The sequence below is a fragment of the Balaenoptera ricei genome, chromosome 3, assembly GCF_028023285.1.
Source record: "Balaenoptera ricei isolate mBalRic1 chromosome 3, mBalRic1.hap2, whole genome shotgun sequence".
In the NCBI taxonomy this organism is placed as follows: Eukaryota; Metazoa; Chordata; class Mammalia; order Artiodactyla; family Balaenopteridae; genus Balaenoptera; species Balaenoptera ricei.
Window position 1 is genome coordinate 182,364,871 of NC_082641.1, and position 15,913 is coordinate 182,380,783.

At 64.8% G+C, this 15,913-nt stretch overlaps 2 protein-coding genes across 5 annotated transcripts; one reads left to right on the forward strand and one right to left on the reverse strand.

The window, feature by feature from the left end:
* The first annotated feature begins 353 nt into the window (after positions 1-353).
* RNF126 (ring finger protein 126) lies at positions 354-10,115 on the forward strand. 4 transcript variants are annotated; one of them, XM_059919036.1, is made up of 9 exons: positions 354-492; positions 6,866-6,924; positions 7,169-7,232; positions 7,316-7,479; positions 8,342-8,410; positions 8,485-8,554; positions 9,012-9,105; positions 9,232-9,347; positions 9,428-10,115. In XM_059919036.1, the coding sequence occupies exons 1-9, from the start codon at positions 418-420 to the stop codon at positions 9,572-9,574; spliced, it is 858 nt and encodes a 285-aa protein (XP_059775019.1). In that variant the 5' UTR covers positions 354-417; the 3' UTR covers positions 9,575-10,115. The 4 variants fall into 4 exon arrangements, with proteins under 4 accessions (XP_059775019.1, XP_059775018.1, XP_059775020.1 ...); XM_059919035.1 differs by having other exon boundaries at positions 7,349-7,560; XM_059919037.1 differs by having other exon boundaries at positions 7,421-7,560.
* A 202-nt stretch (positions 10,116-10,317) lies between these two features.
* On the reverse strand, positions 10,318-15,913 carry FGF22 (fibroblast growth factor 22). Its single transcript, XM_059919188.1, is given in 5 exon segments — positions 10,318-11,428; positions 11,430-11,591; positions 11,691-11,797; positions 13,880-14,284; positions 15,889-15,913. Coding segments are annotated over 5 exon segments (765 nt in total). The 3' UTR covers positions 10,318-11,362.

Sequence of the window (15,913 nt, forward strand, 5' to 3'; positions counted from 1 at the left end):
ATAAGAGGAGGGGCTCGGCCCCGCCCAAGACCCGCCTTCGGCCTTCCCCGCAGCCTTCGGGCTTCCCCACAGCCTTCGGCCCCGCCCCCAACCCCACCCTGGGCCCTGATCCAGGTTTGCCAAGGGTACTCGGCCTCGCCCCCTCAGGACCCGCCCCCCTCTGCCATCCCCACGGCCTGGCCCCGCCCCGGCACTGCGCCCGCTTCTAGTTTGCCCCTCGGCAGCCACCGTCGCCCGAGCCACCGCCCGCCTCGTGCGCCGCCTGCCCCGCTTCCGCCGCCCTTCCCTGTCTCACGCCGTGCGTGCCCTGCGTGAGCGTGCGCGGGAGCGTCGGCCGGCGAGGGAGCTGCAAACGGCCGGCGGCGGGCGGCGGGTGCCGCGCGGGGGGCGGGCGGCGCGGAGGAGGCGGCGGTGGCCATGGCCGAGGCGTCACCGCAGCCCGGACGGTACTTCTGCCACTGCTGCTCGGTCGAGATCGTGCCGCGCCTGCCGGTGAGGCCCAGGCCGGGCGGGCGGGGGCCTTTACCTCAGGCTGAGGCTAGCTGGCTCGGACGGGGAAACTGAGGTCCTCGCGGAGAGCCTGGAAGCGGGCGGCCCTGGTGGCGCAGCGGGGCCGGCGGCCGGGAGGGAACGGGGCCGGCCCCGAGCGCGGTCGGCGCCGCGGGCGCCTCGTGGGAGGGAGTCGCCGCTCTCTCGGGCCCGACGGCGGCCCGAGCCTGCGTTCTTCTGCCTCCCGGGGGTGGGGGCCTGCACCCAGGTGGGCCCTGCGCCCTCGCCCGGGTGGAGGCCGCGGGAGGGCTGCTCGTGAAAGGCTCGGTTTCCAGACCCGTCAGCCCGGAAGTTCCGAGTCAGTAGGTCTAGGATGGGATCAGTGCCCCCGCTCCCGGCCGACCCTCCCCCGCTGCACGGGGGGAAGACTGAAGGCACGGCGCCCCAGGGCGGCCCCGCTCCCGGCATTTACCGCTCGGCTAGCTCCCGGGGAGCAAGAAGCGGGCGGTGTGGTTGACCAGGGGAAGGAGCTGCAGGTGGCAACGATTGATAGAGCACCAGCTCTCCTTGGTCACCTGGTTGATTATAGAGCCAGACTCTTAGTCCTGCCTTTGCAGCTGTGGGCTTCCCTGGGGGAGGCAGGAGAAGGAGTTGGTGGACATTATCCCAGCTTCAGAGGAGAGTGAGCCAGAGTCAGGGTTTGGAGCGGAGAGGAGTGCCTGCGCCCAGGAGGAGAGAAAGGGTAGAGGTGGTGTGACTTCCAGAGGCAAGGGGCTTGGCGGGGGGGCATAAATCGAAACCCTGGGTGCATGAGCAGACTTGAGGAGCTGAGACTTGCCCCACTCCCCCACTCCAGCGTCCCGGAAGAAGTCTTCCTGCCTCTTCCGGCTTCCTGCGCGCCCCAGCAATGGGTCTGGTTTTTTCGACTGGCAGGAAGGGGCTGGTCGCAGGACAGCCCCCAGCCTGGAGGAGCTGCACGCAGCCCCTCGCAACTGTTGTGAGCCACAGACAGGCCCTGGGTCTCAGGCTCACCCCAGAGTGGCCTGTCCAGAGCCATCGGGAAGCCTGGGGCCGAGCAGTCTGTGTTGCTAGCTGTTCTGGCCTCCCTTCCCGGGGCCAGCCTGGGGCCCGGGTCCTGGCCCAGAAGGACCCTGACCTTTTCCAACTGTCACTGGTCTAGCGAGGTCCCTCCTAGTCACAGGATCCAGTGGTGACAAGGTAGCCATGACCTTTGCCCTCCCAGTTTATAGGGAGCCAACGCTGAACAAGCGATTGGCAAATATTTGATTGGGAATGTTGGTAAATTCTGTTAAGCGCAAATAATGGCAGGGAGGGGACTGGCGTGGGGTTTGGGACGGGATTCGATGAGGCCCAGTAGAGTGGGTGTCTGTTTATGAGTAAGGGGCGCACTTGGTGTTCTCGGGGGCAGGAAGGTGGGCTCTTAACGTGGTGACAGTGGGAGGTCCCCGCCAGCACTTGTGCTCCCCGCTAGCCCCCCGCCCCACGCCAGCACGGACTTCTGTTCACGGGAAACTGGCCCCGAGGTTGGTGTGCAGTGAGACGCCGGCTGGTGTTGAGCTGCTCCTCCTGACTTGCTGTCGCGGCACTCTGCCCGCAGGCTTCTTCCCAGCAGCCCAGACGCCCTGGGCCTCGGTCTCCTCGCCTGTCAGACGGGTTGGCGAGGGCACCCCTGTGCTTGACGGGCGCGCGTGGGCAGGGGAGGCCCCGGAAGCCGGGGAGGGGCCGGTGCCTGCCTGGAGCGGGCGTGTGGGAGCAGGAACCGGACCGGCTGGCCGACCTGGAGGCCTCTGCGCAGGTGCGCAGGCCCAGACTCGATTCCCCCAGGAAATGGGAGCACCGGGGACGAGGTGGATGTGGGGTGTCCGCGGGCGGGGCCCGCGGGTGGGCGGACCAGGTGGCATTTGGGGTTCGGCCCACCACCACGGGTGGCCTTGTTGAGGCCTGCTGTCCTGTGGATGGCCCCTGCCTTGCTCTCAGAAGTGTCCCTGAGCAGGGTCGGAGGACGAGGACAGGACCTGGCGGCTGCCTCAGAGGGCCATCAGGGTGAGGAGAGAAGGCCCGTGTGTGTCCCCAGGCTTACGCGCCCGCACCTTGTCCTCCACACAGAGCCGCTGGGGAGCAGGCTGGGCCCCCGCCCGCCCGGCGGCGTGCTGTGCAGCTGCCGAGGGCACCCATTTCCCCTGCTGCTGCCGAGGCCCAGGGAGGCTCAGCCCCGTGCCTGGAGTTGAGACCCAGGGGCCCAGAGATGAGGGCTGCCCCACGGGGCCGACCCGACGGCTGCTCCAGAGACAGCTGGTGCGGCGCAGGGCGGGAGTCTGGGGGGACAGCAGGGGGCTGAGCCCCGGAGGGGTGGTTGGACGAGGGGCACCAGACAGAGCCACACCGTGGGGCTCCCCGGCTGCATCTCCGAGCCTCCCGGCGCCGTTGGAGGCTGAAGTGAGGCGCACCCCCGGCAGGGTGGGCCCACGTGTCACGACGATGGGAGATTGCCGGCACTCAGCAGGCCCCAGGTGACGCGAGGCCCCGGGACGGTGCTGCACCCCGGCATGCGTGGGGCTCACAGACACTGTGGGGGGACAGAGGGGCGTGAATGCGCTTTGCAGGGCAGCTGCTAAGACGCAGAAGAGAGTGCTGCGGGCTGGGGGCACTTGCCCACAGGGTCTGGGTGGGCCCCTGGGCCCAGTGACATCTGAGGAGGGTTGCCCCTGGGGTCTTTGGGCTGGTGAGCCCAGGCTGGGAGCACGAGGGGCTGCAGGGGCGTGGGGAGTCTCGTCACGTCTGTGTCTGGACCTGAGCTCACATACCCCCAGCAGCTCTGCGCCCCAACCCTTTCTGGGGGGCCTGGGCCTGCCGAGGCCAGCGTCTCTCCAGCTCCCACCTCAGTGTCCTCGGCTTCACCACACGCGCCTGGCCGGGGAGCCTGGGTCTGCACGTGGTGTGAAGGGTGAGGCCTGTCTCTGAGGGCCCCAGCTGGCCGAGCACAGGGAGCAAACGCTCAGTAAATGTAGCGCTTGCTCTCTCGCCGTCTGCCGGTCGGCCACTGTTGCTGTGGTGGTGATGACAGGATGGCCCCCTTGCCGGCCATCTCCTCAAGATGAGGAGTCTTCGGCTAGGAACAGGTGCTCACGAGCTGGGGTCCTGCCGAGGGAGACAGGCCCTGCCCTGTGGGGGGCTAGCACTCCATCCCAGGGTTTCCACCGCTTTTATTACACAGTGATGTAATAAAAATCTCAGGGACACGCCCTTGGAGGAGAGCATTGGAAGACCAGGGTCTGGGCCTTCCGCCACCGCCTTCGAGCAGAGCCCGGGGCCCTGCCTGAATCCCTGGGTGTGGAGCGAGCACTGCTCAGCCAGGCCACTCAGTCTCAGGGCATGGGGCTCTCCAGGACGGAGGGCGCAGAGCAGGGCCTGACCACAGCCAGCACTGAGCCGCAGGACGGCCGCGGCTGCCGGATTCCAGAGCCTGGGGTTGAGGCCACCCTCCATTTGCAGATGGGGAGACCGAGGCTTGCAGCCGGGAGGTGATGTTTGAGCAGACCCAGCTTCCGACAGGGAGCAAGCCAGGTAGATATCTGCTCGGATCGAGGGGACACAGGGGACAGGGGATGGCAGAGGCCCAGAGATGGGCGGAGCTGGGAGTGGGCGTGGCCGGGCTGGGTTGTTCTGGGGCTGCAAGGTGAGGTGGGGAGCACTTGGGCTCAGGGAGACACAGGGACCCCAGAGAATGGCGAGGTGACAGGCTCTCAGGCACCCAGGAGCAGTGGCGAGCCTCAAGAGTGGAAGAGGGGGTGCCCAGTCTTCAGGAGGGTGTGGTGCCAGCCCCGCCCTGGCTCTTCCAGGCTCACCCCGGGGCAGGGTGCGGGCCTGGGGCAGGCAGGGTCCCCAGGAGGGAGAGAGACGCTTCTCACGGGGGTTCTGCCAGGCTCCATTGAGGTTCTGGACCTGCCTGCTGACCCAGGTCAGACCCTGGTGGTGTGGGCAGGCCAGAGTCCCAGCTTGCCTGTGAGCTTGTGTTCAGGAGCCGTCTGGTTCCCAGCTTCCTAAGCTCGGTCACCACAGACTCACCTGCAGCCACGTTTGCCTGTGTCCATTGCCCTCCCCCCGGGGGCTCCCGGAGTGGGTGAGAACCCTGGTCACCGGGTCACCCATCACAAAGCCTCCTGTGGCCACGTTTTGCACCCTGTGAAACGTTGAAATAAACAACAGGTTGAGGGCTGGCTGGGGGGCCTTAGGAGGAGCCCCTGAGTGATGCCCCCGCCGGCCCTGGAAATCCCACGCCAGTGACAACTGGCGTGGCCACTCACTGTGTAGGGGAGCCTCCCCTGGGCCCCTCGCCCCTGCTCAGGAGGGCAGAGCGCTGCCATCCCTGTCGTTTCTGGCTCAGCGTTATTGCGATACACTCCACCCACTTAAAAGCGTACACGTTGGTGTGTTCAGTCCACTCAGAGTCCTGAAGCCAGCAGTCACCTCTGTCCAAGTCCAGAATATTCCGTCACCCCAAACAGAAGCCCTGTGCCCATCAGCTGTCACCCCAGCCCCTGATAACCACTAGTCCACTCTCTGTGTTTGTGGATTGGCCTGTCCTGGACGTTTCCCATCAATGGAATCACACCCTGTGTGTCCTTCTGCGTCTGGCTTCTCTCACTGAGCATCGTGTTCTCGGGGTCCATCCACATTGTAGTGAGCGTCGAGGCTTCACCCCTTTACGTGGCTGAGTGATGTTCCTGTGTGTGGAGGGACCATGTCGTGTTTATCCGTCATCCGCTGCTGGACACTTAGGTTGTGTCCACCTCTGGCTGCTGTGGACGTGTGTCTCCATTGCCCCTGGTGGGCGCCTGGCAGTGGAATCAGGGTCGTGGGGTGACTGTGACTGTTTTTTCGAGGACGCTGCCCCGTTTCACGCCCCCACCGGCCGTGTAGGGGTTCCGATTTCTCCACCTCCTCCCCACACTGGTCTCTGCTGGCTTTGTGGGTCCAGCCATCTGGGCGGGTGTGAAGTGTGTCCCACTGGTTTCGGGTTGCGTTTCCCTGTTGCCTGTGTTGTGTGTCTGTTCTTGGCTTGTTGCCACTTGTCTATCTAGGGAGAAACGTCTGTTCTGATCCTCTGTCCTTTTTTTTTTTTTTTTTAAGTTTTGAATTTTATTTATTTTTTTTATGTAGCAAGTTCTTATTAGTTATCCATTTTATACGTATTAGTGTATGTATGTCAATCCCAATCTTCCAATTCATCACACTACCATTCTCTCTGGCCGTTTTTTAACCAGGGTGTTTGTCTTTTTGTTGTTGAATTGTGAGAGTTCTGTAGGTATTCTGGATACAAGTCCCCATCACCTGTGCAGCTCCAGCCGCCCTCCCCGTGGCTCAGACAGTGTCCTCTGATCCTCGACCTCGCTTTGCTTTCTGGAGCGAGGCAGGTGGGGGGACACAGTATGCACCGTGGTGGTCCCGCCGTCCGCAGGGTGGGCCGTGCCCGCCACACCCCGGCGTCGCTCCCTGCAGAGGGTGGCAAGGCCAGCGGTGCCCTCTGCTCCCGGGAACCGCGCCTCTCCCCGTGGGTACGCGGGTGGCCTCGGGTGGAAGCACCTCCCGCTCGCGGCTCAGCTCCCTGTTTGCATGGCTTTGGGACACGTGGGGCCTGGGCCCGGTTCTGGGCCTGAGTGGTGGCTTTGATGCTCAGACGTCTTGCCGTCCCTGGGGCGAGTCCCCCTCTCCGCTCCCTTGGAACATCATGGTCTCTGCCCGCTGGCTGTCCGGCCTGGGGAAAGTGAGGGCTGGGAGGGCAGGTGGCCGGTGTGGATGGAGTTGAGCTCCAGCCTGGTGTCATGGGCTGCGTGCTGGGGCTGCCAAAATGTTCCGCAGGCCGGTCCCTCTGCCTGGGTGGTGCCTCCCACCCTCGGCGGCCACCTTCCTGGGAGCGGATCTGCTCCGAGGCCCAGATAGTCCTGGAGCCCCGCTAGTCACTCTCCCAGCCCTCCTTTATGTGCGTGTGTGGGCGAGGGTGTCACAGAACATTCTCGTGTCTCCCAAGTTGGGAGAGTTCGCTGAACCCATGTCAACTAGCCTGTTGACGGATGCGGCTGACTGGAGGCCCTGAAACTGTGACTTGTGTCACTGTGGGGAACACAGGCTGATGGACTCGGGGACATGGGAGGTCGAGGAGGCCACTGGGGAGCTCGGAGCCCACCTGCGAGGGGAGCATCGGAGGCTGTAGCCACGGGCAAGGGCGTCTGTGCGCCAGCCCTGCCCGGGGCGGCCCGACCAGACCTGGCGGGTTCATACCCAGGGCCTTGAGATGACGCCCATCCTGGCCCTACCGCAGCCCAGAGATCATGCTCGCTGCCCTCTCCTCCTGCAGGATTACATCTGCCCAAGATGCGAGTCTGGCTTTATCGAGGAGCTTCCGGAAGAGACCAGGTAAGGCTGGCCCCAGTACAGACCCTCGGCCCGAGGGTGCGCTGGCCGAACCTGGTAGGGGGGATGGGGGGGCCGTGACGAGGGCCGGCGGCTGGACCTGGGTGGGGGGTGGGCTGGACCTCTGCCCTTAGGCTCCTCAGCCTCCTGCCTCGGGCCCTGGGCAGGGGCTGCGGAAGGCGGCCTGAGGCCCATGGGTACGGGGGTCCCGCCTTTGCCCCGCTGCTGACGGCGCCTGTCCTCCCAGGAGTGCAGAGAACGGCTCGGCCCCCTCCACAGCCCCCGCGGACCAGAGCCGGCAGCCGTTCGAGGTGAGCGGTGAGCGGTGGCCTCCCTCCCCGCCCCCGCCCCCTCTGCGTCCCCATCCACGCGGTCACGGCCCTCCTCTCTGCAGAACGTGGACCAGCCCCTGTTCACGCTGCCGCAGGGCTACGGGCACTTTGCTTTCGGCATCTTTGACGACAGCTTCGAGATTCCCACCTTCCCCCCCGGGGCGCAGGCCGACGACGGCAGGGACCCCGAGAGCCGGCGGGAGAGAGAGCAGCACTCCCGGCACCGGTACGGCGCCCGGCAGCCCCGCGCCCGCCTCACCGCGAGGCGGACCACCGGCCGGCACGAAGGCGTCCCCACGCTGGAAGGGTGAGGGGGCCCGGGGGCGGCCGCGGGCGGGACGCTCGGGGCTTCGAGCCCGCCCCACCCCGCTCAGGCAGAGCAGCCAGCTATCCTTCCAGGAGGTTCTGTGGGCACGGAGGTGTGGGTGCTGGCTCAGGGGCCGTCCTCTGGGCAGGGCGGTTCCCCGGTGGGTCCGGCTGGCCCGAGGAGCTGTGTGCCCACCGCCTGCCTGCCCCCCCCCCACGCCCCCCATCGTCCTTCTCAGGGGGGCCTCCGCCCCGTGGGCATCTTCATCTGCTGAGATGTGCTGGTCCACGCCCAGACGAGCCGTCCCGGGTGCAGGCGAGCAGCGGTGTGCGGTGTCCGGTGTCCCTGCTCCCTCCCGTGTGCGGGGTCGTGAGGACAGGAGGACCTAGTAGGCCCGTCCCAGCTCTGCAGGAGATGGGGCTGAGCTTTCGTGGGTCTTTGTAGATGGAACTTGACTGCAGGTAGGCCGAGGCCTGTCCAGCTCAGGACACAGCCTGGCTCACTGTGACCTCAGCCGGCACGTTTCAGGGCTGCCGCGAACAGCTGGGCTGACCCCACAGTTCCTTAAGCCCCTGGGATCACCCACGGTGCTTTCCCCAGGTTGCAAAATGAGAGTTGGATGTAGTCGTGCATTGACAGGCGCCATGCAGGCCTCAAGGAGACCCTGCCTTGGGGCGCCTTTCGTGTTTGGTTCTTATTATTACCAGTTGAAAAGCCAACCCCTTGACGCTGGCCCCTCCCTGGGAGGGCGCTAACCTTGGGCCTGGCTGTTCTGTTCCAGGATCATCCAGCAGCTGGTCAACGGCATCATCACCCCGGCCACCATCCCCAACCTGGGCCTGGGCCCCTGGTGAGTAGGTGGGGGGGTCCCCCTGCGTCCTGTCCGGCTCCTCTGCCACTTGAACCCCAGACTTCTTTGCCCAGGGGCGTCCTGCATTCAAACCCAATGGACTACGCCTGGGGGGCCAACGGCCTGGATGCGATCATCACGCAGGTACAGGGGCCTCCCTGGGGCTGGTACTGGGCACGACGACTTTACAGGCCCGTGCTCCCTGGAGGACGGGGTGTCGTCTCCCACATCCACGTCCCTGGTGGCACTTGTGAGGTGGGGACGTGACCACCTTGGGGCCTTCCACTGAGTATTTTGTCACTGGCGCCCGGCCCCCTGGTTGTAGCCGCGCGAGGATTCGGGGAGGTGCCTCGGCCCTGGGAGGTGCCCGCCGGCCCCGGCTGTGAAGTGACGCTCACTAGATGAGCAGAAGAGTGGGCAGAAGCCCGGGGCTGGGCCTCCTGGGGGCAGCTGACCTCTGACCCCTGAGGGGGTCGGGCCAGGACAAATGGGGCCTCGGTGCTTTTGCAGGTAACCCAGCCTTGCATTTCAGAGCCCCGTGGGGCGAGGGCCCTGCCCGCCCGCCAACAAGCTCCCAGCACTCTGGCCTCTTGTCTTTCAGCTCCTCAATCAGTTTGAAAACACGGGTCCCCCGCCCGCAGACAAAGAGAAAATCCAGGCCCTCCCCACCATCCCCGTGACCGAGGAGCACGTAGGTACGCGCCCACGCCCAGCCTTCTCGGTGGTCCTGAGGCCAGTGTGCCCTCCATCCCCTGGGACACCTTTGGTGGGGGCTGCAGAGAAGCCCCCCTGAGAGCCCCGCGGCCCGCCCGCTCCCACAGGCTCCGGGCTGGAGTGCCCCGTGTGCAAGGACGACTACGGGTTGGGCGAGCGCGTGCGGCAGCTGCCCTGCAACCACCTCTTCCACGACGGCTGCATCGTGCCCTGGCTGGAGCAGGTGAGCAGCGGGCCAGCCCGGGACCCTCCCTGCCCCGCCCGCCTCTGAACGGCTCCCCTCTCCCCTCTGTCCCCGCAAAGCACGACAGCTGCCCCGTCTGCCGAAAAAGCCTCACAGGACAGAACACGGCCACCGACCCCCCAGGCCTGGCGGGCGTGAGCTTCTCCTCCTCCTCGTCCTCCTCCTCCAGCTCGCCCGGTAACGAGAACCCAGCCAGCAGCTCCTGAGCGTCCCGGCCGGCCCCCAGGGCGAGCACCGGGCCGCGGGCCGGGACTGCGGACGCCGCGGCCCCCCTGCACCCCTCGCGCTCACGGACTGTGGTGCCGCCGGGCCCACCGCGGCACAGGCTTGGAGGACCCGCCCCTCCCGGCTGCGGAGGGAGCCCGGCCTCCCCAGGGATGGGCCGGGCCGGGCTGGGCACATGCCGCCCGGGGCGTCTGACTCCCTTCCTGTTTGTCTCTGACCTCACCCTCTACGTGTTCGGCGGCAGAAAGGTTTTTATAATTTTAAATTATTACTGCTTTGAAATAAATGGACGTTTGAGCTCACTCGCGGCCCTGCATGATCTGTGGAGAGACAGGGTGGAGTCGCTTGGCTGGGGTCCCAACCGCGTGGACAGGCCGCTGCACCCCACCCCAAGCTCGGGGGCCCGGGACCACCAGGATGACCAGCAAAACAAGGACGAAACTGCTCTGACAGACGTTTTTTAAAGGAGAAAATATGTGTATCTTGAAAGCTATTTAAAAATACATCTACTTAGAAAGAAAAGCAGGTGGTTGGCGTGTTACTTGTGTGCGTCGGGGGGCGCAGCCCCGGGTCAGGGAGGTGAGCCGGCCGAGCCCCCGCAGCTGGCGTGTCATCCACAGGCTGTCCCCCATCCGGGTCAAACGGCTGCCTTGGCAGGTGAGTGTCCAGCCTGCGCCCTGGGAAGTGCCCCCCACATTGGTCTTCCGTCTCTGAAGTGGAAGGTGGCTGCTGGGAGGGGTGGGAGCCTCCCCTGCACCCTCTTGGCTCCACCCCTGCCCCTCAGAGGAAGATCAACCCCCAGGAGGCTGATCGTGCCCCACCCCCACCCCAGCCTGTACACCCTGCTGGATCTGAGGGGCTCTGTGTTCGCGTCTCCAAGGGCAGCTGTGACAAGTCACCAAAACTTGGTGGCTTAAAACAACACGCTTATCATCTCAGTCCTGGGGTCACAATTTGCATCTTAGGGGCTAAATGCAGGCGTGGGCAGGGCGGGTCCTTCCGGAGGCTCCAGGGGAGCATCGGTTCCCGCCTTTTCCAGCTTCTAGAGGCGCCGCATCCCTGGCTCGCGGCCCCTCCTGCATCCTCACAGCCAGCAGCGCGGCATCTCCCGCATCCTCACAGCCAGCAGCGCGGCATCTCCCGTCTCTCTGCCTCTGACCCTCCCGCCTCCCTCGTATAAGGACCCTGGGATGACGCTGGGCCCCTCGGGGAATCCAGGGTCGTCCCTGTCTCAGGGGCCTTAACAATCCCACCTGCGAAGTCCCCTCTGCCCCATGAGGTGACACGTGCTCAGAGGCCCAGGACCAGGCCCTGCCAGTCTATGGCGGGTCGGTGTCCCCCAGCCTCCCTCACCTCCTCGCTGCCTCAGGCACCCCAATGAGTTCCCAGGTCCGAGCCTTTGCTTGGCTGTGCCCGGCCTGGAGTGCCCTCCCAGACCTGGCCCCCACGTGGCCGAGTCCCCGTCTCCAAACTGGCAGGTGCTTTTGTCGAAGCCTCCCTGCCCCCCAGCTTGTGACTGGACTCCTATGGCCCCTGCTCAGCTCACTGTCCCCTAGACTCAGGGGCTCCCTGAGGGCCGGCCGCGTCTGTGGGGTCCGGCGGTGTCCCCAGTGCCCAGCACAGCAGGCGCTCAACGCACGTGAAACCAGTGAGTCACCAGACACGGGCTCGTCCGGACCGGGCCTTCCCCGGCCTCGGTCTTCAGCCGCCCGCCCGGCTCGCGCGCCTCCTGGAATCTCGGTCCAGCCGTCACTCATGGATCCTGGGCCTCAGGAGACCAGGACGGGCAGGAAGTGCGTGGGCGGGTGGTGTCGCTGCGTGCGGACCCCGCGCCTCCGGGCCCCCGCGCCGCACCCCCCCGCCCCCCCAACCCCGCGTCCAACGCCAGGAACATGGGACGGCCAGGAACATGGGCCGGCCGCGGTGGCGCCAGCGCACGGACGCGTAGGTGTTGTAGCCGTTCTCCTCGATGCGCTCCCGGAACCTAACGCAGACCCGCTGCGGGGCGGGCTGTAAGCGGCCCTGGGCACGCCCCTGGACACGCCCCCACCGGGCGCGCCCCACGCACCCCAGCCCACCCCGCGCACTTGCACTCACCGACCAGGAGAGGCGGCCGCGGCGGTTCATGGCCACGTAAAAGCCGATGTTCATGGCCTTCAGCGCCACGATGCTCACGCGGATAGAGCGCAACGGATAGAGCGCAACTCGAAGAAGACGCCTGCGGGGAGGGGCTGGGTCAGGGCCCGCCCACCACCCACTCGCCCACCCACCCCGCTCTTCATTCATTCATTCGTGTGGGGAACATTCCCCAAGTACCTACCGTGCTCCTGGCCCTGTGCTGGGCGTGGGGACGCACCAGGGACCACGCAGGTCCTGCCCGCATCTGCCCCGAGGCCGGGGGCGGGGGAGGAAGGACACCAGGCCAGGGGGAAGGCCTGAGGCAGGACTGGCCCGGATGCGTCGGGGGAAGTCAGTGGGGAGGGCTCAGGCTTTTCTCTGGAGGGCAATGGGGAGCCCAGGGGAGGGCCCCGTTAGTCAGGGATGAGAAAACCAAGCCAGAGGAGGTGTGTGCCTGCCAGGTGAGCTGCTGCTATCAGATGTAGGCCGCCGGCAGTGACCATGACAGCTCGGCTAGCCGCGGCCGTGTCCGGTTATGGGGGAGACAATTCCAGACAATTCCAGACAGACGGCCCAGGCAACGGCCTGGGGGTGGGACACAGGGTGTTTAAAGCACAGTGTGTTCACATCAGTGATACCCGCTAACACTGCTTGAGTGCCAACTGTATGCCAGGCATTGTATCCCACCAAGCCCACACAGCAGCCCCAGGAGGGAGGTGTGGACCGTGCCCACTTCCCACAGGGGAAAACTGAGGCCTGAGAAGTGGCAGAGCCAGTTCCTCGGGCCCTGTCTGTGGATGGATGACCCTGGGCGAGCCCTGCCCCATTTGAGCTGATGTTTCCTGTCCAGTGAAGCAGAGCTGGGGGACAAGCCCCAGCCCACACTCTCTGAGCCACACCCAGGCACTGGGGCCTAATCTGGAGTCAAGGCCTTGCCCTCTGGTGTTCAGTCTGGACTTGGATGCCTCAGGTAACGGGCAGCTCACCTCATGTCCCATAGGACATTTGCACCTGCTATTTCCTGGGTCAGGCACTCAGCTCCTCTTGTGCACGGCCCGCTCCTTCTTTCTATATGAGGCTCAACTCAAGCCCACCTCCTCATTGTCACACTTATCGCTGCCCAGATGGGGAAACCGAGGCTCAGAGAGAAGCAGTGACTGTCCCAGGTCACCCAGCAGAGCCAGACCTCACCCCCAGCCCGAGGCCACCCTTCTTGGCCAGGCCCACCACTGAGCAACTGGCCCAGCCCCCTGTCTTGCCCTCGTCCAGTTAGCCTAATGAGGGCCTTGAGAGCCCCAGATGAAAGCAGGTGGGAAGGGCAGGGGTGATTATCTGCCCTAATGGTGGTGATTCAGGCAGTGGCCGGCAATGGCTCGGCTCCCCCGCTCCCCTGCCCGGCCTCAAAAATGTGGGGAGACTGAGACAGGCCTGGGGTCACCGACCACCCTGGTCTCCCACTTATCACCAACCTCCTCCTTCTCTTTCTTTGTCCCTTCATCTCCTCTTGCCTCATACATTCCACAAACACATATTGAGCACCTACTGTTTGCTGGGCAGGGCAGCAGGGATATGACTCCAATTCGATGAGGTTCTGGGCACTTTGGAGCCCCAGCTCCATGCCCCCACCTCCCACCTCAGGCAGGTCATTTGCCCTCTCTGTGCCTCAGTTTCCTCATCTGCCAAATGGGTGTCTAGGAAGACATAGAGGGGTCCCCAACTCCGGCAGGTCCTGAGTTTTGTTTTGCAGGGTGGGGAGTTCAGAGTTCAGACCCAGCTCTGCCCCCATCTCATTATGTACTGGGCCCACGGGGGCCCTTCCGGGAGCCTCAGCTTCCCCTCTGTAAATGGGCCCCGTGACCCCAACCTCAACTATCTCACAAAGACCCTTCTGCTGAGCCAGGCCCGGAGCTGGGAGCTTCCCCTGTGACCTTCACCCCAACTGTCCAACCCTCCTTCCAAGTGGGTTGGACCCCATTTTACAGTTGAGGAAACTGAGGCCCCAGTCAGAAAATGACTTGGCTGACGCCACGCAGCCAGAGAAGCCTCCGGACCCTCCCTCAAGTGAGAGAGGATCCCAGCTCACTGCTGCTACTACTGCTGCCTTTGCTGTTATTGTCCGCCTATCTGCCCTGTACCCCTGCCCCCGCGCAGCGCCCCCGGCTACTCACTGTCAGGGCTGTCGCGCCAGCGGGTGCCCTGCACGCGGCCGCTGGGGTCCACACACAGGAAGAAGTGGGTGGAGGAGAAGAGGCGCCGCCAGCGCACGTCGCCCTCCAGATGCGTGTAGCTGCGCGGTCTCCGCGGACTGTTCGGGGTCCCCGCGGCGCCGGGCGCCCGTGCCAGCAGTAGCCACGCCAGGCCCAGCCACAGGCGGCCGCGTATAGCCCCGCGCCCCGCTCGCCGCCGCCTGCTCTTGTCTCCCCGCGCGCGTCCGCGGCTCTGCCATTGCGAGATGGGGGGCGGAGTGCTTGACGGGGCCAATGGGGGCCTCGGGGGCGGGGCCAGAGCCACAGTGGGTGGGCCGGGATGCGGGGCGGGGCCGTGGTCAGGGCGGCCTGACCGCCCTGCAAAGTCTGGGACAGGCCAATGCGGCTCCTGGGGGGCGGGGCCAGAGCCGCAGGGGGCGGGATGACTCCCCACGGGGGCGGGGCCAGTACAAGGGCGGGGCCCATTCGGGAAAACACTCCGGCCTCCACGCGTGTTTATTTGTCTTGCGGGGCGGGGAGGGCGGTGCTTCTCCGTGAGTAGCCAGATTGGCCTGCAGGGGCTGCGGGGGTGTGAGTGTGAGAGAGGTGGGCCACAGAGAAACGGCGGGAGTCAGAGCCAGAGAGAGGGAGAGACAGAGCCAGAGACAGAGAGATATAAAGACAGAGCCAGGTGTACAGCACAGGTCTTGTAATAACCTATGATGGAAAAGAATCCAAAAAAGAATAGATATATATGTATAACTGAATCATTTTGCGGTACGCCTGAAGCTAACACAACATTGTAAATTAACTACACATCAATTTTTTAACAGGGTTAAAAAAAAAAAGACAGAGCCAGACACAGAGAAAGACAAAGACAAAGAGACAGGAGACTGAGAGGCAGAGATAGACAGAGACTAAGATGGAGGGACAGAGACTATGAGACTGCACAGGCGGAGATGGCTGAGACAGAGACAGAGACAGACAGATGTGTGAGAGACAGAGAGACAGGGAGAGACGGAGCTGCCCAGGGGTCAGAGGTTGGGACGGAAGTTCTGGCCCGAGTGCCTGTCCCTGCCAGTCAGGCCCCTGGGCAGGGAATGCCCCGGGGGGCTTGTCTACCCGTCCAACTGGCGCTTCCTGAGAGCCAGGCCCAGGGGGCATGCGGCTTCGCTGAGGGGTGGGCCTGGGGGACAGTGTGCGTGGAGGAGCAGGTGAACTGTTGGAGCATGCTGTGCACACAGGTGTTGGGCAGGAAGGTGGCCGATGGGAGGATGGACAGTTGGGCATGTCCGCGGCCAGCTGATGGGGACCGGGATGATGACCAAGGCCAGCACCCCGTCCCCAGCATCCGTCTCTGCATGTCCAAGGTGGTAGGAATGGGGCCGCACTGTTTACACCCACACCTGCTCATCATTTACAGACACACCCACCCAGTGCCCAGGGCCCTGCGAGGTGAATGCAGTAAACCTTCACAGACTCAGAGCCAAGCGACATCATTGACAGGTGAGGAAGCCAAGGCCCAAGAGGGGCAGGGATTTCCCCAAGGCCCCACACAGGACACATCCCAGGGCTCCCTGCGTTTTGGCTCCTGGCGGCTCATTTCTACAGCCATGGATGCAGGCGACACCTTTAAATAGCACCGGGGTGAGGACAAGGTGACAACCCTGCCCTGATGGGCTGCTGGGGGGCCAACCGGTCCAGCCGGACGGTGTCGCCGGGATGCCTTCCTGGTGGCTCCAGAGATTCCCTGATCCCTCTTCCTGGCCCCAGGAGGGCCACGCAGGGGGTGTGGCAGACATCCAAGCCCAGGACCCCAGGACTGAGATGGGAGTCCAGCCCGGACTGTCTCCCCACACTCAGAGCCCTGAGGCCAGCACCCAGGGGACTGGCCTGCAGGCATCACCTCCCCAAGCCTTGCCTCCTCCTGTGGCAAATAGGCCTGGAGAGGGAAGGCTGGAAGGATGGAATGAGATAATCCACGACCTCACTGGGTGCTCGGAATAACACCTCCAT